This window comes from Cherax quadricarinatus, chromosome 52, assembly GCF_038502225.1.
Source record: "Cherax quadricarinatus isolate ZL_2023a chromosome 52, ASM3850222v1, whole genome shotgun sequence".
NCBI lineage: Eukaryota > Metazoa > Arthropoda > Malacostraca > Decapoda > Parastacidae > Cherax > Cherax quadricarinatus.
Window position 1 is genome coordinate 4185673 of NC_091343.1, and position 22341 is coordinate 4208013.

Genomic DNA, 22341 nt, shown 5'->3' on the forward strand with positions numbered 1-22341 from the left:
ATGTATCAGGAACACTGCTTGGACAAGTGTAGAAGTCTTCAAGAGGAAACTGGACAAGTATCATCATCAGGTGCCAGATCAACCAGGCTGTGATGGATATGTGGGTCGGCAGAACATCAACAGCAACAGCCTGGAGGACCAGGCTAGCACCAAACGAGCCTGGCCTATGGCCAGGCTCCAGGAGTAGAAAAACTCTCAGAACTCATGAAAGGTGTATCCATGGCAAAAGTACTGGGGCGGTGGTAGGGAGGGAGGGTTCCTATCCTTCACCAGGAAAGTTGACAAAAATCGATCATTTCAGCCATTTTAAGGCCTATTTCAGGTCACTTCCAGTCTGGAAACTATCAAAATCTCTATTTCACCATGAAAGCCCCTGCAGAAAATCCCTCGAGTTGCTGTTTTAACCCAGACACAGAGTCATAGGTTACTTGCTTCCATCATGCTCTTCCTATTGCAGGATTTTGTTTATACTGCTCATGCTCCCTGTGCAGACCAATTCTCTCATGCATAGGTCAATATCTGCTGCTCATAGCACTATGAATTATGCATAGACCTTCGTGAGTGACACTTGACCCCAGTCATGGAGATCTATGTGACCGACAGTCATATGGATACTTAATAGTTCAAACTCTTACCTGTCTTGACCACATACTTTGTATTGCATCTCGTACAAGGAATAATATGTATTCCTACTCTGGTTTTGATAAGTCTGGCTGGCTCATTCTTAGGTTTCTAATGGTGGAAGATGATTTAATGGCCACATTCATTTTGTAATTGAAGAATGCATGGGGAGTGGTTTCAGTGTGCAGATTTGGGACCAGTTCCTTCAGGATATTCCAGGTGTAGATTATGATGAACCTTTCTTTCCTATTTCCCAAGGAATACAGTTGAGACTTAAGCATGTTTGATTGAATGAATTTAGGCAGTAAAAGTTCTCTGTATGTTTTGTAGCTCATCAGCCTTGCCTGCTTTAAAGGGGACCATTAGTATACAGCAGTATATATTCCAACTTGGAGGAAGCAACTTGAGGAGTATCATCATTGGCTGAGCATCTCTTGCCTCGAAAGTTCTGGTTATCCAGTCTATCATTTTGTTCTTGTGGTAACAATAGCAACATTGATATCTTCTAACATCATTACTTCCAAGTCTCGCACGCGGAACTTTTACTCTATTGAATGATTCAAGTTTGTCCTGTATTCCAATTCAGTCTTCATTGTCTCTATTCTTCCATAGCTGAGCAACTGAAACTTGTCTCACTACTCTAGGAGCCCGGCCATGGGCCAGGCTCATCTGGTGCTTGCCTGGTCAACCAGGGTGTTGCTGCTGGAGACCTGCTGCCCCACTTACCCATCAGACTGGTTGTTCTGGCACCTGGTGAAGACAATTGTCCAGTTTCCTTTTGAAGGCTTCTACACTTATTCCAGCCATGTTTCTGATGTCTTCTGGTAACGTGTTGAATAGTCTGCGGCCACAAATGTTGATAGTGTTCCGTTATTGTCTCCACCACACCCCTGTTCCTCATTGGATTTATTTTGCATTGTCTCCCGTATCTCTCACTCCAGTATGTTGTTATGGCAGTATGAAGATTTGGGACCAGGCCCTCGAGTACTTTCCAGGTATATGTTATCATGTATCTCTCTCTCTCCTCAAGTCTTGAACATGTACTCAGAGAGAGATATACATGATAATATATACCTGGAAAGTACTCAAAGGCCTGGTCCCCAATCTGCACACTGCCATAACAACATATTGGCATGAGAGATATGAGAGGAAGTGTAAAATAAACCCAGTGAGGAGCAAGGGTGCGGCAGGGACAATAAGGGAACACTGTATCAACATCCGGAGTCCCAGACTATTCAACATCTTACCAGAAGATATCAGAAACATGGCTGGAACAAGTGTAGAAGCCTTCAAGAGGAAACTGGACAGGTATCTTCACCAGGTGCCAGATCAGCCAGGCTGTGATGGATGTGTGGGGTAGCAGGCCTCCAGTAGCAACAGCCTGGTTGACCAGGCAATCACCAGATGCACCTGGCCCATGGCCGGGCTCCGATAGTAGTGAAACTCTCGAAACTCTTCAAAGGTATATTAATGGTAACGGTATCCTCCGTTCCAGTGAGTACATGTTCAAAACTTCAACGCGTTCCCAGTAATTTAAGTGCTTTACTGGCTCACTGTTTACCATAAATGAACTCTGTATTTGTTCCAGCTCTAATATTTCTCCTTCTTTGAATGGGGCCATCAGCACTGAGCAATATCCTAAATGAGGGTGCACTAGTGGCTTGACATATATCCATTTGAAGATTCACTGTGTTTTCGAATGATGCCACTACCGTAGAGATTCTGGTGTCATCAGCAAGATGTGTTGGATATAAGAATGAGAAACAGAAGTGGGTTGAGTACTGTGCCTTGAGGGACAGTGCTTTTTTCACTGTGTTAGCTTCCGACTTCACTCTGTATACTACTCTGAGTTCTGTAGCCACCTGCTCACTCTTTCATTTATGCCTTTTACACACAATTTGTGTGTTATCACAACATGGTTGCACTTGTCGAAGGCTTTTTGCAAAATCAGTGTACACTGCATCAGCTTTTAGCTAGTCTTTCAGTGCATCTAAGACCATGGGGTAATGGTCTAGCAGTTATGAAAGATAGATGCAAACTGCTCAAAACTCATTCTGCCCTGGGTTGTATAATTGTTGTTGTTCAAGGAAATTGACAATCTTTCTTCTTAGGACCTGATCAAGGATTTTAATAATGTATGGGGTTAGTGATATTGGTCTATAGTTTTTTTTTATAATTGTTTTACTGCCTCTCATAGTCCTTTGTATCATGATATGAGTGAAAGTACAATAGGTTGTGTTTATTGGTAGGTGTCCTGTACAAGTGGATAAACAGTGGCTTAAGTCAACATGTAGTGAGAAAGACACAATGCAGAGAAACCTTTATTGGATGTTTCATCTAGGTCTTTACTCTTTCAAGTACAGTGGACCCCCGCATAACGATTTTAATCCGTGCAAGAGGGGTAATTGTTATGCGAAATAATCGGTATGCGAATGAATTTTCCCCATAAGAAATAATGGAAATCAAATTAATCCGTGCAAGACACCCAAAAGTATGAAAAAAAAATTTTTACCACATGAAATATACATTTTCCCACACACAAAGAGAAGGATACATGCACAATAGTAGAGTAGTACATGCACAGTATATATTGTGCATGTACTAGTCTACTAAATGAAGAATAAATGACACTTACCTTTATTGAAGATGCAGCAATGACTGATGAGACACTGTGTCCTGGGAGTGCCTTTTCCTCCTGAGTAATGTAGGTCCTGTTTGGCATTTTCTTACAGAACAGGCCTTATCACACTGTGTATGCCACTACGATTCTTAAATCTCTCAAACCAACCTTTGCTGGCTTTAAATTCACCAATATGAGCACTAGTTCCAGGCATTTTTCCCTGTTCACCTGGGTGTTAGTCGACTTGTGTGGGTTGCATCCTGGGAGACAAGATTAAGGACCCCAATGGAAATAAGTTAGACAGTCTTCGATGACACTGACTTTTTTGGGTTATCCTGGGTGGCAAATCCTCTGGGGTTAATTGTTTCTTGGTATTCTCAATAAGCCACACCAACAACGGTGCTACAGCAGCAGCAGCAGCAGCTGACGGTGGTACAGCAGCAACAGACGATGCTACAGCAGCAGCAGACGATGCTACAGCAGCAGCAGCAGCTGACGGTGGTACAGCAGCAACAGACGATGCTACAGCAGCAGCAGACGATGCTACAGCAGCAGCAGCAGCTGACAGTGCAGCAGCAGCAGCAGCTGTACCACCAATAGTAGCGATGGTTGATTGGGGTTTATTATACAACCTGGCCAGCTCGGAGACACGCACTCCACTTTCATACTTATCAATGATCTTTTTCTTCATCTCTATTGTAATTCTCACCCTTATTGCTGTAGGGTTGGCACTAGAAGCTTTCTTGGGGCCCATGGTCACTTATTTTCCAGAAAAAGCACCGAAAACACTGTAATAATATGAAATATTCCGATTGTATGCTCGGATGTTACCGCGGAGGCTGGCTGGTAAACAATGCCACCGGCGGAACATGTGAGCGTGGCTCAGGCCACACATTGGACGCGTCTCGGACGAAAATCGGTGAGCGGGTTTTTAAGCGGTATGTGAGGCAAAATTTTTGGGATTAAAACAAGCGGTATGCGGATTAATCGCTATGTGATGCCATCGTTATGCGGGGGTCCACTGTACAGTGGAACCTCAAATTTCGAACGTATCGCTTATCAAACTCTTCGAAAATTGACTGCTTTTTTAAAACCAACTTTGTCCCTATTATCAAACTCGCCACTATTTTTGAACCGCCGGGTACTGGACCTGTCCGCCAGCCCACTCTGTCCGCATCCCCACGTAGGTGCCGTGAGCCAGTCTGGCTTTGTTGATGCTTGAGTGAACACTAACCTGCGCTCTCATTCAAACATTTTATGATTAATTCATTGTGTTTAGTGCTTGTGGGGCTGTGAAATAAGCTACCATGGGCCCAAAGAAACTTGCTAGTGGTACCCTTGTGGTAAAGAAAGTGAGAAACACCATAGATGTGAAGAAGGAAATAATACAGAAGTATGAGAGTAGTGTGAAACTTGTTGAGCTTGCTAGAATGTATGGGAAAAGCAAGTCAACCATCGCTTCTATTCTTTGATACCTAAAGTCCTTATGGAGGGGGATTCCCCTTCCAAACACTAACCCCATCTCCCTCTCTCCTCCTCCCTATCTTCCAGATGCCATCACCAATCTTCAATAAAGGTAAGTAAAAATGTTATTTTATGTTTATTTAAATTTATTAATACATAATTGTACACTATATTTGTTGTGTGTATGTAAAACTATAATTATTCTCTATAAAATGTATTTTTTTTGTGAATATTTTTGGGTTTCTGGAACGGATTAGTTGTACAGTGGACCCCCGGTTAACGATATTTTTTCATTCCAGAAGTATGTTCAGGTGCCAGTACTGACCGAATTTGTTCCCATAAGGAATATTGTAAAGTAGATTAGTCCATTTCAGACCCCCAAACATACACGTACAAAAGCACTTACATAAATACACTTACATAATTGGTCGCATTGGGAGGTGATCGTTAAGCGGGGGTCCACTGTATTTCCGTTATTTCTTATGGGAAATATTGCTTCGTTTTTCAAACTTTTCGAATTTAGAACTGGCTCCTGGAACGGATTAAGTTCGAAATTTGAGGTTTCACTGTATGCACAGAGACTATATACTGCCTTATAAGGGAAACAAGCACCATGAGGTCAAGCATGGGAGAGGTCACAAGTTGAACTCATGGTGAGAAAAACATCACTTGCTACCCACTTTTAGCCTCTGCAGTCTGTCTGTTTTTTTTTTTTGTTTTTTTTTGCATACTTTATAAGGTCTGTTCTCTGATAAAACCTTGTAAAGGTTAGCTAATCTCTGCCTTTTCCTAGAAGGATGTCCAGCAATGGGAGTTGACGGTTCCTCTCTTCCTCGAGTGTAACTTTTCAGGAAGGTTGCATGTTATTGATTTTGGTCAGCACTGATGTCAGAATATCAACCACATATTGCAGCAGTAGCATTGCTGGGGATGGAGGGTCTAGTGTGTTCTGTTCTGTGCTCACAAAAGACATCAACAAATTTCAGTGTTTCATGTTTTATCTTGCACTAGACAGCCTATAGACAACGTTACTAGGCTGATTTTATGTCAGGAAGATCACACATTGCAGTAGGTGGCTGCATTTTCCTGCACTCTTGTAGCTCATTTTGGACCTTATTGTTGGATTGTTTGACAGCTTATACAGTGGACCCCCGCATAGCGAACGCCTTGCATAGCGAACAATCCGCATAGCGAACGCTTTGTTCGCTAAAATTTTGCCCCGCATAGTGGACAAAAACCCGCTCAGCGACCTTCGTCTGAGACGCGTCCAATGTGCGGCCTCAGCCAGCCTCACATGTGCCGCCCGTCCCATTGTTTACCAGCCAGCCTCCGCGGTAACATTCAAGCATACACTCGGAATATTTCGTATTATTACAGTGTTTTCGGTGCTGTTTCTGGAAAATAAGTGACCATGGGCCCCAAGAAAGCTTCTAGTGCCAACCCTGTGGTAAAAAGGGTGAGAATTAGTATGGAAATTAAGAAAGATTTTGAAGGGTTTGGGGCTAACCCTGAGAAGCCTATGCCAGTTGTGGAATCCATTGTGCCTACTTCAAAAATTAAGGAAATGTGTGCACAGTGGGTTGAACTGCAAACCTTTATGGATGAAAATCACCCTGACACAGCTGTTGCAAGCCGTGCTGGTGACTATTTCAATGACAATGTTGTGGCCCATTTTAGACAAATCGTAAAGGAACGGGAGGTACAGAGCTCTATGGACAGATTTGTTGTGCGACAGAGGTCCAGTGACTCTCAAGCTGGTCCTAGTGGCATTAAAAGAAGAAGGGAAGTAACCCCGGAAAAGGACTTGCTACCTCAAGTCCTAATGGAAGGGGATTCCCCTTCTAAACACTAACACTCTCTCTCCCCTCCTCCCATCCCATCAATCATCACCAGATCTTCAATAAAAGTAAGTGTCATGTAATTGTGCATGCCTTTTTCAGTTTGTGTGTACTAAAATTAACATTTTTTTGTGGTAAAAAATTTTTTTTTTCATACTTTTGGGTGTCTTGCACGGATTAATTTTATTTCCATTATTTCTTATGGGGAAAATTAATTCGCATAGCGAACATTTCGCATAACGACCAGCCCTCTTGCACGGATTAAGTTCGCTATGCGGGGGTCCACTGTATTTTGGTTCCCAGTGATCATAATGGGACCCTGTAAGTCTAATATGAAACAGAAGGCTTCTGTTTTGGCCTAGGCAAGAGAGCGACTTTAATTCACAATGAAAAGTGATTATTTCAGAATTATCTCTGGAACCCAATGGAAATCAGTCACTTTTACTTTTTTTGGGGTTATCCTAGGTAATTTACGCACATGTTTAACTATGTATGAAGTTGGACTTGTGTACCTGTACCTAAATAAACTTACTAGTATGCCTAATTAACCCTTTCAGGGTTTCCGATGTACTAGTACGTCTTACGCACCAGGGTTATTGACGTACTAGTACGTGTAAATTCTAGCACCCTCAAATATAGCGAGAGAAAGCTGGTAGGCCTACATATGAAAGAATGAGTCTATGTGGTCAGTGTGCACAGTATAAAGAAAATCCTGCAGCACACAGTGCATAATGAGAAAAAAAAACTTTGACCGTGTTTTTGGTTTAAAACTTTGCACTGTATTTTCGTATGGTATTTATGGTTATATTCTAGTTTTCCTGGTCTCATTTTATAAAATGGAAGACATATTACAGAAATTGAGATGATTTTGATTGGTTTCACAATGAAAAGTACCTTGAAATTGAGCTCAAAGTAGCAGAAATGTTCGATTTTTGCCAAAGTTCAATAGTAAACAATTCATACCACGCGTTCAATACACATCAACTGGTGAGTTTAATATTGTTTCACAAATGCGCTGATATTGTTTCTACCATTTCTTTACTAATGCAGTAGTCTGCATAACAGTAAATCTTCTATTTTTTGTGAGAATAAAAATTCAAAGTGGAAAGCAAAGGAAATGTAAGAGTGGCCTGGGGATGTGACTAATGAACAGGGGAAATGTTATTTTAGTGCTAGGAATGTCTGTCTTGTTTTTTCTGGACCCTATTTGGATATTGATATCTTTTGAAATTTGTGTGAAATTGGCAAAACTGCCAATTTCTGACCACTTTATTGGATAGTTGAAATCGGTAAATGGGTGGTTTCTTGTACTCATTCGATAGAAAAAAATGGAGTTCTAGGAAAATAGTTATGATTTTTGTCGACTAGTACACTGGAATTGGCCGAAAATAAGGCTCAAAGTGGGCGAAATCGCCGATGCGTAAACATCATCGAGACCGCTAATTTCACGAGAGCATAATTCCGTAAGTTTCCATCAAATTTCATACTTTTGGTGTCATTATGATCGGGAAAAGATTCTATATCATTTCATAAGAAAAAAAAAAATTTTTTCCAAAAAAATTTGACCCCAAGAACAACTTTAGGAGAGGACTTCTCAACCCTGAAAGTGTTAAAGCTCATAGTGGAGTGAGTCAACATTAGCTTAAAAGAATAAAATAAATAGTCAATTTATTTTCACTTTCTTCATTATTTTATACAGTACATGTATACATAAAACTGTAAAATGATATAATGTAGATTTCTAATGCATTAGTGATTTCTTTCATGGCGCTGTGCCTTCCTCCATAGTGTGAAGCTTCCTGCTGAATATTACCCATCTTGCCTTAAGGTATTTATGTTGAAACAAATTATTTATAAGGGTTTCGTACTTTTTGTATGACAATAAGTAATTGCCAGTTGTATTCTCTGCCGAATTGAAGGCGGGTGGAACACTAGCCTTAGGCTCCCCATGCCGAACGGCTCCCCTAGGCTCCCCATGCCAAAGGTGCCCCCTAGGCTTCTCATATAAAAGGGGCCTTACTCCTAGGCTTCCCATGTTAATGGGGCCCCAGGCTTCCCATGGGAAGGGGCCTCCCTAGGTTTGACATGCACAGGGGCCTCCCCATGCAAAAGGGACCCCTCTAAGAGAAGAGCTGTGGGTAATCTGGACATATTACTGCACTGTACTTTGCAAACATTCATTTATTTTTGACTTTCATATAAGTTTATATAGTTTGTAGGAAAAAATGCAAAACTGAGTTGACACTTTATAGAATAACATCAGTGTGTTCTATTTGACAATAATGTTTTAGGGGCAGGGACCCTTGGGGGATCCTTGATGCTCCAACAAATCTTAACCTGGTCATGGCTTGCCTCTGTGCTGAAGGCTTTCATTTGTGCCTAATCTTTTATTTCATGTAAACTACATTATCTGTATTCTGCATAAAATAAATAAGGAATTTGAATTTTGAATTTAATTGTACTTTTTATTTGTTGCAGCTACATGACAACAACGTGGGTAGTGGAGTGCATGGCCTGCGCCAACGCCATCAACCACTGGAGACGGATGAAGCAGCTGAAGAAGGTGCCTTTTGCCTCCTCCCCAGACCATCACCTTCGTTTTCAAAACCACCACTTACAACACATATCCCCACCTCCATCACCACCAGCAGATACTCTCTTACAGTCTTTATGCACCACCACCACCATTTCTGCTTCCACCTTCACTGCCACCTGTACTGCCAGTACTGCCTCACCATGCCCCCAGGATGCTGCTAACAACACACTCACTTCAGTGGCCTCCATCTTGGTATTTGTGCCCCTTAAGTCCTCTCTCTGTTGTCTCTAATTATTGTACTCTTTGTTACTTGTGTTTTTCTTCTCCTCCTTTCTCTTATAGTAATACTAATAACTAGATGTATTTCTGTTGCTGTGCAATCTAAACAAGGTATAACTCTATTGCATAACCCTAGTCCTCTCTACCTCACTGAACATGATTAGTATAGTTCAGAATGCAGCATAAGTTTGTAATGCAGTTAAACATTAGCTTTGAAGATATGAAGCAAATTAAAAGAAAGATTTACAAGTCATCATATGAAAACTAATATCAAAATTTCTTCATTAAAAATAATATGTTAGGATATACACGACCCAAACCTTCCACTAAGAAATACCAATTTTGAAGCTGAACTGAAGAGGCATTCTGTTGTTACCTTAATGAGACCAGTATTCTAACATATACTAGCAGATTAAACTTGAAGCTTCTCAGAAGTTGTATTATCAAGTTATAAGCATTGATGATTTGTAATCAGGTGTGACACAATTTAACACGTAAAAAGCAGTACAATGGACCCTTGGGTAATGATGATATTGGCTAGCGATAAAATCGGATATCGATGCGTCTTTGCGTAAAAATATTGGCTCGGCCAACAATGAAAAACTCGGTTTGGGACATTCGTCCCAAAGATGTCCGCCTGTCCGTCCGGCCTGAGCACCTCAGCTACCCTGCCTTCAGCTAGTGTGCCATTGTTTACAAGCCAGGGCGGACAGTTCCACACATACATTCGATACATTTTGTATTATTCCATTGTTTTTAATCCTGTAACTGCTAAATAAACCTTCATGAGCCCAAAGAAAGCTTCTAGTGCCAACCCTGTGGTAAAAAGGGTGAGAAATACTATCGAAATACAGTGGACCCCCGCCTTACGAACGCATCGCCTTACGTTAAATCCGTCATATGAAGCATTTGAACGCAAAAATTTTGCCTTGCCTCATGATAAAAAACTCGCCTTACGTGATTTGTCCGGGATGCATCCCACGTGTGGCCTCAGCGCCAGTGTTTACAAGCCAGCCAGTGCAGTCGCATCTACGCATACATTCGGTACATTTCACATTATCCCAGTGTTTTTAGTGCTTGTAACTGCAATATAAGTCACCATGGACCCCAAGAAAGCTTCTAGTGCCATCCCTGTGGTAAAAAGGGCGAGAATTAGTATGGAATTGAAAAAAGAGATTAAGGAAATGTGTGCAAAGTGGGTTAAACTGCAAACCTTTATGGATGAAAATCACCCTGACACAGCTACTGCAAGCCGTGTTGGCAACCTGTACAATGACAATGTTATGGCCCATTTTAGGAAAGTCTTAAAGGAACAGGAGGTACAGAGCTCTATGGACAGATTTGTTGTGCGACAGAGGTCCAGTGACTCTCAAGCTGGTCCTAGTGGCATTAAAAGAAGAAGGGAAGTAACTCCAGAAAAGGACTTGCTACCTCAAGTCTTAATGGAAAGGGATTCCCCTTCTAAACAATAACTTCCACATTCTCCCCTCCTCCCATCCCATCACTCATCACCAGATCTTCAATAAAGGTAAGTGTCATGTATTCTAGTCTTAGTAGAGTAGTAATTGTGCATGTCTTCTTCAGTTTGTGTGTATTAAAATTAATATTTCATGTGGTAAAATTTTTTTTTCATACTTTGGGGTGTCTTGCACGGATTAATTTGATTTCCATTATTTCTTATGGGGAAAATTAATTCGCCTTACGATAATTTTGGCTTACGATGAGCTCTCAGGAACAGATTAATATCGTAAGGCGGGGGTCCACTGTACTATCAAAATACTATCGAAATACTGTCGTACCACGGTCAGCGGTCAGCTGCTACTGCACCACCAGCTGCTGCTGTACCACGGTCAGCTGCTGTTTCTGCTGCACCACCATCAGCTGTTGCTGCACCACCATCAGCTGTTGCTGCACCACCGTCGGCTGCTGCTGCACCACTGTCTGCTGCTGCTGCACCACCATCAGCTGCTGCTGTACCACAGTCAGCTGTTGCTGCACCACCGTCGGCTGCTGCTGCACCACTGTCTGCTGCTACTGCACCACCATCAGCTGCTGCTGTACCACGGTCAGCTGCTGCTGAACCACCGTCAGCTGTTGTTGCACCACTGTCAGCTGCTGCTGCACCACTGTTAGCTGCTGCTGCACCAATGTCAGCTGCTGCTGCACCACCGTCAGCTGTACTACTCGAAGATGTGGTGAGAGTGTTGTTGGTTTGGCTTAACGAGAAACAATTACTGAGAAACAACCCCAGAGGGTTAGCCACCCAGGATAACCCAAGAAAGTCAGTGTGTCATCAAGGAGTGTCTAACTTATTTCCATTGGGGTCCTTAATCTTGTCCCCCAGGATGCGACCCACACCAGTCGACTTACACCCAGGTGAACAGGAAAAAATGCCTGGAACTAGTGCTCATATTGGTGAATTTAAGGCCAGCAAAGGTTGGTTTGAGAGATTTAAGAATCGTAGTGGCATAAATAGTGTGATAAGGCATGGCGAAGCTGAAAAATTCCAACCCCAACAAGTGTTCAGTTGTGACAAAATAGGCCTGTTATGGAAGAAAATGCCAAACAGGACCTACATTACTCAGGAGGAAAAGGCACTCCCAGAACTCAAACCTATGAAAAACAGGCTAACTCTCATGTTTTGTTGTAATGCTAGTGGGGATTGCAAAGTGAAGCCTGTACTCATATATCACTCTGAAAATCCCAGAGTGTTCAAGAAAAACAGTGTCTCATTACTCATCAATACTCTTCAATAAAGGTAAGTGCCATGTATATTACATGTAAAAAAATGATTTTTTTAATGCTTTTGGCTATCTGTAACGGATTAATTGGATTTCCATTATTTCTTATGGGGAAAATTAATTTGGCTAATGATAAAATTGGTTAAGGACAAGCTCTCAAGAACAGATTAAAATTGTTATCTGAAGGTCCACTGTATTTCAGTTTTCCAAATTTCTTCCATAAGAAAAAGCAAATTAGAACTTATTCATGCAAAAATTAATCCAGTCTTTCCTCCGAGTGATACTGACCAGCATATAACCATTTCAGTGGCCATCATGTAGTACTACAGCATTGATTCTGGGGTCTCCGGTGTAGATCTACTCCTAAATTCTTTCATTTTTTTTTTTATTAACACATCGGCCGATTCCCACCAAGGCAGGGTTTTAAATTTAGTAGAAGAGGCCTGGTAGGCCTACATAAGAGAGAATGGGTCTGTATGGTAAATGTATGCATATACAAAAAAAAAAAATGGGCCCCACAGTGCATTGTAGGAATGCTATACAGTGGACCCCCGCATAACGATGGCATCACATAGCGATTATTCCGCATACCGCTTACTTTAATCGCAAATTTTTTGCCGCGCATACCGATTAAAAACCCGCTCACCGATTTTCGTCTGAGACGCGTCCAATGTGCGCCCTCAGCCAGCCTCACATGTGCCGCCCGTGCCATTGTTTACCAGCCAGCCTCCGCGGTAACATCCAAGCATACACTCGGAATATTTCGTATTATTACAGTGTTTTCGGTGCTGTTTCTGGAAAATAAGTGACCATGGGCCCCAAGAAAGCTTCTAGTGCCAACCCTACACCAATAAGGGTGAGAATTACTATAGAAATGAAGAAAGAGATCATTGATAAGTATGAAAGTGGAGTGCGTATAGCCGACCTAGTCAAGCTGTACAAGAAACCCCAATCAACCATCGCTACTATTGTGGGCACCAGAAAGACAATCAAGGAAGCTGTTCTTGCCAAAGGTTTAACTGTGTTTTCGAAACAAAGATCGCAAGTGATGGAAGATGTTGAGAGACTCTTATTGGTGTGGATAAATGAAAAACAGATAGCAGGAGATAGCATCTCTCAAGCGATCATATGTGAAAAGGCTAGGAAGTTGCATGAGGATTTAATTAAAAAAATGCCTGCAACTAGTGATGATGTGAGTGAATTTAAGGCCAGCAAAGGTTGGTTTGAGAGATTTAAAAAGCGTAGTGGCATCCATAGTGTGATAAGGCATGGTGAGGCTGCCAGTTCGGACCACAAAGCGGCTGAAAAATATGTGCAGGAATTCAAGGAGTACATAGAAACTGAAGGACTGAAACCTGAACAAGTGTTTAATTGTGATGAAACAGGCCTGTTCTGGAAGAAAATGCCAAGCAGGACCTACATTACTCAGGAGGAAAAGGCACTCCCAGGACATAAGCCTATGAAAGACAGGCTTACTCTTCTCATGTGTTCCAATGCTACTGGTGATTGCAAAGTGAAGCCTTTATTAGTGTATCACTCTGAAACTCCCAGAGCGTTCAGGCAAAAGAATGTCCTCAAGGATAATTTGTGTGTGCTGTGGAGGGCAAACAGTAAGGCATGGGTCACTAGGGAATTTTTCTATAACTGGTTACACCATGCATTTGCCCCCAATGTGAAAGATTACCTAACTGAAAAGAAATTAGAACTTAAGTGCCTCCTGGTGTTAGACAATGCCCCTGGTCATCCTACAGACGTGGCAGAGCGACTTTATGGGGACATGAGCTTCATTAAGGTGAAGTTTTTGCCTCCTAATACCACTCCTCTCCTGCAGCCCATGGACCAGCAGGTTATTTCCAAGTTCAAGAAACTGTACACAAAAGCTCTGTTTGAAAGGTGCTTTGTAGTGACCTCAGAAACTCAACTGACTCTAAGAGAGTTTTGGAGAGATCACTTTAATATCCTCAATTGTGTAAACCTTATAGGTAAGGCTTGGGAGGAAGTGACTAAGAGGACCTTGAACTCTGCTTGGAAGAAACTGTGGCCAGAATGTGTAGACAAAAGGGATTTTGAAGGGTTTGAGGCTAACCCTGAGATGATTATGCCAGTTGAGGAATCCATTGTGGCATTGGGAAAGTCCTTGGGGTTGGAGGTTAGTGGGGAGGATGTGGAAGAGTTGGTGGAGGAGGACAATGAAGAACTAACCACTGATGAGCTGATAGATCAACTTCAAGAGCAAGAGGCCAGACCTGGGGAAACTGGTTCAGAGGAGGGGAGAGAGAAATTGAAGAAGTTGCCTACTACAAAGTTTAAGGAAATCTGTGCAAAGTGGCTTGAAGTGCAAACCTTCATGGATGAAAATCACCCTCACACAGCTATTGCAAGCCGTGTTGGCAACCTGTACACTGACAATGTTGTGAAACACTTTAGGGAAGTCATAAAGGAACGAGAGGTACAGGCCACTATGGACAGATATCTTGTGCGAAAGAAGTCCAGTGACTCTGAAGCTGGCCCTAGTGGCATTAAAAGAAGAAGGGAAGTAACCCCAGAAAAGGACTTGCTACCTCAAGTCCTAATGGAAGGGGATTCCCCTTCTAAACAGTAAGAAGATAATGCTCTCCCCTCCTCCCATCCCATCAATCATCACCAGATCTTCAATAAAAGTAAGTGTCATGTAAGTGTGCATGCCTTTTTCAGTTTGTGGGTATTAAAATTAACATTTCATGTGGTAAAATTTTTTTTTTTTCATACTTTTGGGTGTCTTGCACGGATTAATTTTATTTCCATTATTTCTTATGGGGAAAATTCATTCACATAACGATTATTTCGCATAACAATTACCCCTCTTGCACGGATTAAAATCGTTAACCGGGGGTCCACTGTATTTAGTACACACACACACACACACACAAACACAAACACAAATACACACACACACCCACCCCAGTGTTTCACACAACTACTGTTCAAACGTTTATGCCTATACTCAATGGTGTAAAACACCTTTATGTATGGAGAAGTTTTTCAAGTACTTCCATACACACTGTAACAGCTCTAGCAACATGACCAGTGCCTGAATATATGTACATTAGTGTTAGAACACTAGTAATTTAAAGCATTTGTATCTGTGTGTTTATGTTGTGTAAACATGTTTTGTAAACCTTGTACTAATAACACTGTTAGTGTAGGTATTGTGTTGCATACAACAGGTGGATATATGTTCATTGTGCATGATATGGGTCTTGTGGGTAGTGAAAGTTACGGGAATATGTAACTTTCATGACCACCAGAAAAATGGACGCAGAGTAATTTTAACTCTTTCACTGTCCATACCCCGGAAATGAAAGTTGCTCTCAGTGTCCACTTTTTAAAAAAAAAAAAAGTTTTATCTGCTAAAGTGGTAGAGAATCTTTTTCTAACAGTAATTACACCAACAGTACAAAATTTGATAGAAAATTTTCGGAATTAAGCAGAAAGTTAGCAGTCTTGGCACAATTTATGCATTGGCGATTTCGCCTACTTTGAGTCTGATTTTACGGCAATTCCTGTTCCTTTTGGCCAAATTCTTAGCTGTTTCACTAATATGCCCTCCATTCTATTGACTGAGCACAAGAAACCACCCATTCTACTATTTCATATACATGTATTCTATAAAGTGCACAGAAATCGGTAATCTGGCCAGTTTTATATAAAATTAAAAAATAACAATTTAAAAATACTCCAAAATAAATAATAGTAACATTGCTGGAACTAAAACAACATTTCCTCTGTTCATCAGTCACATCCCCAGGCCTCTCCTCTATTATATTTGCCTTCCATTTTGAATTCTTATTCACAGAAAAATGAAAGGTTTACTTTTTCTTGGATAATAAAATATAACCAGGAAAGATTGCTCATGATTTACAGTAATTTATTAATTGAATCAGACCTTTTAAAAACTCATAAAACAAACAAGGGTTTGTAGGGGAGCTGTACCAGTCCTCTGGAATATCTGAACATATTTAATATTTCCTCTAACTTGAATTTTAGTGGCTTCAAATCAAGCGGGAGAAAGCTGGTAGGCCCACATGTGAGAGAATGGGTCTCTGTGGTCAGTGTGTGCAGTATAAAAAAAATCCTGCAGCAAGCAGTGCATAATGAGAAAAAAAAAACTCTGACCGTGTTTTTGGATTAAAACGCCGAATTTGAGGTGTATTTTCGTATAGTTTTTATGGTTATATTCTCATTTTTGTAGTCACATTTGATAGAATTGGAAACATATTATAGAAATGGGGGTGATTTTGGTTGGTTTTACTATGAAAAGGACCTTGAAATGGAGCTCAAAGTAAGGGAAATGTTTGATTTTTGCCGATGTTCAAGAGTAAACAAATTGTCCAATAAATGTCCAACTAGCCATTCTAATATGCAGTCATGAATGAGGTGACATTACTTATACAATTATTACAATATTGCAGTAGTCTGCATAACGGTAAATCTTCTATATTTTGTTTGAATAGCAATTCAAAATAGAAAGCAAGAGTAATATCAGAGGGGCCTGGAGATGTGACTGATGAACAAAGAAAATGTTATTTTAGAGCCAGGAATGTCTGCAGTGTTCATTCTGGACCCTATTTTGAAATTCGCATATTTTTTAATTTGTGTGAAATTGGCCAAATTGCCAATTTCTGACCACTTTATTGAGTAGTTGAAATCAATAAATGGGCAGTTTCTTGTACTCAATCGATAGAACAATTGGAGTTCTAAAGAAATAGCTATGAGTTTGGTCGACTGGAACAATGAAATTAGCCAAAAATAGGGCTCAAAGTGGGCGAAATTGCCAATTCGTAAATATCACTGAGGGCGCTAACTTCACGAGAGCGTAATTCTGTAAGTTTTCCATCAAATTTTGTACTTTTGCTGTTATTATCATTGGGAAAAGATTCTCTATCATTTCATAAGATTTTTTTTTTTTTTTTCAAATATTTTTCTACACCAGGAGACACCTCAGGATTTGGGGTTGCGACAGTCAAAGGGTTAACCTTAGGCGGCCACAATGGAGTGATTAACATTTGAGATGAATACAGATATTGAGAGTAAGAATATATCGATTATATTGATGAGAGAGTTTTACCTATGTTAATGATATTGAACAATTACATGTATAGTTTTTACATATGTATTTATGATAGGCTGGGATAGGTTAAGGAGATAAGGTGTTTTTTAACTGCAGTTTTAAAGATGCTATCTGTGCCAGTGGTTCTGGAGATTTCTGGCAGGGAGTTCCAGATTTTGGGCCCTTTTACGTACAATGAATTTTTGGTAAGATTTAGCCTGACACAGGGAATGTCGTAGAGGTTTTTGTGCCTAGTGTTGCTTCTATGAGTCATGTTGCATCTGTCAAGAAAGTGTTGCAGGTCTGGATTTATATTAGAACTGATTGTTCTGTAAATGTAGGTTGCACAATAGTACTAGTGAATGTTTTGTATAGTGAGTAGGTTTAGGTCCTTGAAGAATGGGGGGGGGGGTAGTCTAGCAGTGGATTGTGTGATCATTTTTAGTTCTCAGTTGATAGAGTGGAAAGCTTACTATCAAAATAATAAGGAATTAGGCTGATTTGGGCATTGGAATTGGTTTAAAATAGCATTTTTATGCTTCTCTGTATTTTTGTGAGGAAATACAGTATTATTATTGTCCCTGGTGCATACAGAGTATCTATGTTGATGAGACATATCAAATCATAAATTTGAATGAGAATGTATATACGGTGGAACCTCGGTTGTCAAACGGACTAGTTGTCAAACAAATCGGTTTTTGAATTAATTTGATTGATTTGGTTTTCGTTTATGGTCTTGGTCTTTGACCAGCAATACTTGGATCACATGTTCACCAGACAGAGTCCATAGTGTGGGTCTCAGTCAGTATAGCCACTAAGGTGTGTACTGTAAATATCTCTTGATCTCTTGCTGTGCATTTGTGATCTTATTATTTTGCAGTTTTGGTGCAATTTTTTTTTATTGTGAGATAAACCAAACCATACCACGGGTGGGGATAGAACCCGCGATCAGGGAGTCTCAGAACTCCAGACCATCGTGTCAACCACTGGACCAGCTAGCCACAATAAGATTCGTCCAACTAGGTATGTTTCTACACCATAGGAAGGTTAGCATAGGCACCACTGTGACGACAAATGCAAGTTTTTACAGACGAATCTCCAGCTAGCGTGGCCGTGACGAACTCTAGCTCAAGTCCCCTCAAAGCTGTTAACATGACTCATGAAATCGTAATGACACGATTGCAAACAAACCACCACGGGCGGGGATAAAACTCGCGATCAGAGAATCTCAAAACTCCAGACTGTCGCGTTAGCCACTGGACCAGCTAGCCACAATAAGATTCGTCCAACTAGGTATATTTCTACACCATAGGAAGGTTAGCATAGGCACCACTGTGACCACAAATGCAAGTTTTTACGGCTTTGAGGGGACTTGAGCTAGAGTTCGTCACGGCCACGCTAGCTGGAGATTTGTCTGTAAAAACTTGCATTTGTGGTCACAGTGGTGCCTATGCTAACCTTCCTATGGTGTAGAAATGTACCTAGTTGGACGAATCTTATTGTGGCTAGCTGGTCCAGTGGCTAACGTGACGGTCTGATAAACCATCATGGGTCCAAAGAAGGATTAAGAGATGACAGCAAAAAGAAAAGTTGTGAAAAGCACTATTGAGTTTAAAAAGGAAGTTATTTGAAAGTGTGAAGAAGATAGACTCCGTGTGGTTGATATACAAAACTTTTTGGTAAATTAAAGTCTTCCATTAGCATGATACTGTGCCAAAGGGAAAAAATTAAAGCAGCTGACCCTACAAAAGGTGCAAAAGTAATATCAAGACAAAGGCCACAAATTATTGAAGAGGTTGAAAAATTCTTGTTGAAGTGGATAAGTAAAAAACAATTACATGGTGATAGTGTTTCAGAGGCCATTATTTGTGAAAAAGTGAGGCAGTTGCATGATGACCTCCTGAAAAAAAAACCTGGAACAAGTGCTGAAATGCAATCCTTCAAGGCAAGTAAGGGTTGGTTTGATAATTTTAAGAAAAGTGGCATTCAAAGTGTGGCTAGGCATGGGAAGGCTGCCAGTGTTGACAAAGGGACTGTTGAAAAGTATGTTACTGAATTCCAAGAGTACGTAGAGGCTGAGGGATTTTTTCTCCAACAAGTGTTTAATTGTGACAAGACAGGCCTCTTCTGGAAGACAATGCCCAAGAGGACCTATTTAACTGAAGAGGAAAAGTCAGTGCCAGGACACAAGCCAATTAAAGACTGGCTCACTCTGTTACTCTGTGGTGATGCAAATTGGGATTTGAAACTGATGCCCTTACTTGTTTATCATTCCGGAAATGCACGAGTTTTTAAGAACAACATCATGAAAAGCAAATTAGCTGTAATGTGGAGGGCCAAGACAAAGGCTTGGGTAACAAGGCAATTTGTTATTGAGTGGGTTCATGAGGTCTTTGCTACCACTGTCAAAAAAATACCTCATTAAAAACAACTGCCACTCAGGGCCCTTTTACTTATGGATAATGCTCCTGCTCACCCTCCAAGCTTGGAAAACAAGTTGCTGGAGGAGTTCAGTTTTTTAACTGTGAAGTTAAAAAAACCACTCCTCTCATCCAGCCCATGGACCAGCAAGTCATTTCTAACTTGAAGAAACTCTACACCAAAACACTTTTTGTAAGATGCTTTGAAGTCACTTCAGAAACAAATTTAACCCTCAGGGAGGTCTGGAAGGACCATTTCATTATCTTCACCTGCTTGAGGCTTATAGACAAAGCCTGTGGGGATGTGTCTTCCAGGACCATGCAGTCGTCATGGAAGAAATTGTGTCCTGACTTTGTTTCAGCCAGGAATTTTGAAGGCTTTGAAGATGAGCCTGAGCTGGTAGAGGATATTGTGTCCCTGGGGAAGACCTTGGGTGTAGAGGTGACTGAAGATGATGTGGAAGAGTTGGTGGAGGAGCACTGAATTGAACTCCTCACCACAGAAGAACTTGTAGACCTTAAGAAGGAACAGCATCAGATTGCAGCAGAGGAGCTGTTACCAGAGGAAAAGGAGGGAAGGGATGATGTACCCATTGCACTTGTCAAGGGAATGTATGCTAAATTGCATGAAGTGCAGGAGTTTGCTGAAAAATACCATCCAGACAAAGCAGTGGCCATCCATCAGTCTAACATGTACAATGATGCTGTAATGTCTCAGTTCAGACAAATGTTAAAACGGAACCTGAAACCTCACTGGTCAGGTGTTTAGTGAGACAAAGAAGCAGTGAGCCAGAACAATGTGTTAGTAGTGAAAAGAGGCAAAGAAGAGAAACAACACCAGAAGGACACTTGCCTGACATTAATAGAAGGTGACTCTCCTTCCAAGCAGTAACATCTCCTGTCCCCCACCTCCAGCCTCCAGAATGCCATTAAGTCTTCTGTGACAGGTAAGAAGCAGTTAAATTTTCATTTACTATACAGTATTTCAGTTAAATTTTCATTTAGTATTTATTTTTACAGTTTCCCTGTGCTGTATTTTATACATTATTTTATGTAATAGTTAGTGCATACATTATTATTAATAAATTATTATATTGTCATTTTCGGTCTGGAATGAATGAATTCTATTTACATTATTCTTCATGGGAAAAATTGGTTTGGTTGTCGACCATTTTGGTCATTGAACTGTCATCTGGAATGAATTAAGTTCGATGACTGAGGTTCCACTGTACACACTTATTGATACATGCTACCCTGTGTATGCACCTTGTGTGCATCTTAAATTTAGAGCAACTCTATTGAGCTGTATTGCATAGCAGCACAGTCACAGGGGGGAGAGGCTAAGGTAGCTGAAGCCCCCAGTAGAAAATATTTTTTCTTTTCTTTTTTAATTTATGGCATATTTTAATTATATTTATTGACAAGTGACCACAAAAGCGTGATAATTTAAAAATTTACACATTGAAAATTATATGAATTTAAAGATGATTTCCTTGATATTTTCAACATCTTACCATTTTTAAGGCCCACCCAGATTGAAATCATGGCTAAATTCCCTTCGGAATGAAATTGTTGCTATGCTACTGATGTTGCAACAATGGGACGGTAGTGAAGAATAGAAGCGGAAGGTGATTAAACTTGAGATTATGTTACAGCGTGGCCAAGTGGCAGATGAACTGGTGAACCGAACCTTAGAGAACGCTGAGGCTGACCAGCGCTCCACCGACACCTCTGAAGATCCTGATGACCATGAAGAGGAGTCTCCACTTATAACTGGTGAGCAATATCTTCCATCACTTTTCTACTCTGTCCCTCCTTCATTTATACCCTTCTCTTCCTCTCTCCCTTTCCTCCACCTCCTCTCCTCTTTCTCCTTCATTTGATGGTTCTACAGAAATTATTCTAAGAGTTGCTATCATATTTTTCGGCTTCTTTAAAAGTCTTCCACTAATAGTATCATTATTACAGACATTTTACAGGATTGCACTTTGTTTAATATTTGCCTCATATAGGGAAAAGGGTGAAGTTGGTCAACTGACTCTGTTTCTCAACTGTCCATATGTAGTGAATATGTGTTCTTGTTACATCTGTATTATATAATTGATGGTATGCAGTATTGACAAGTCAGTGAATAAGACATATGCAACACTTGGGTATCTTTATTGCTGAAATGTTTTGCCTATTCATTGGGCTTCTTCAGTTGTATGTAGGTGCTTGTACTGTCTTCAGTGTTATGCCTGCCTGGATTTGACTGAAGAAGCCTGCTACTCAGATTAAATATTTCAGTAATAAAGGTACCTATGTATTGCACATCTCTCTCATCATGGTAAATCTCTGGATTGGTATATGTTTTGGTTCATACAAGTTCATTCCTGCATATATTTATGAAGCATTTACTACAATACAAGCACCTTACCTTGTGTACAAGTTGTCTTCATGTTGGTGCAGTAGAATAAATAACAGCAACACTGCTGTTCTCATGCAACACACCATTTTTAGAGCGAATAGCACTACGAGTGAAGTCTTACGAAAGGAATATTTTTCTAGTTATCTCCAGTAATACCATAGTGTACACATTTTCTCTGATGTTGGACTAGAGAAAACGTAATTCTTACCATCACTTATACAAGCTGCCTGGCTACCACATCTCATATTTAAGTCAATTTTGTTCTATTGTGGGTGTATGTATTATGTTTATATGTTATGTACGTAATATATTTCTTGTATGATTTT

The 22341-nt window shown here is 40.6% G+C and overlaps 1 protein-coding gene across 2 annotated transcripts in view; it reads left to right on the plus strand.

The window, feature by feature from the left end:
• LOC128705315 (transmembrane protein 104 homolog) overlaps nt 1-21384 on the plus strand; it is a gene marked incomplete at its 3' end in the record, with an annotated part of 171237 nt that extends 149853 nt beyond the window's left edge. The window contains 2 exon segments of one of the 2 annotated variants that reach the window (XM_070095982.1): nt 9022-9331; nt 21264-21384. In XM_070095982.1, coding sequence (XP_069952083.1) covers nt 9022-9331; nt 21264-21384 — 431 coding nt within the window. 2 annotated transcript variants of the gene reach the window in all.
• Nucleotides 21385-22341: the final 957 nt, after the last annotated feature.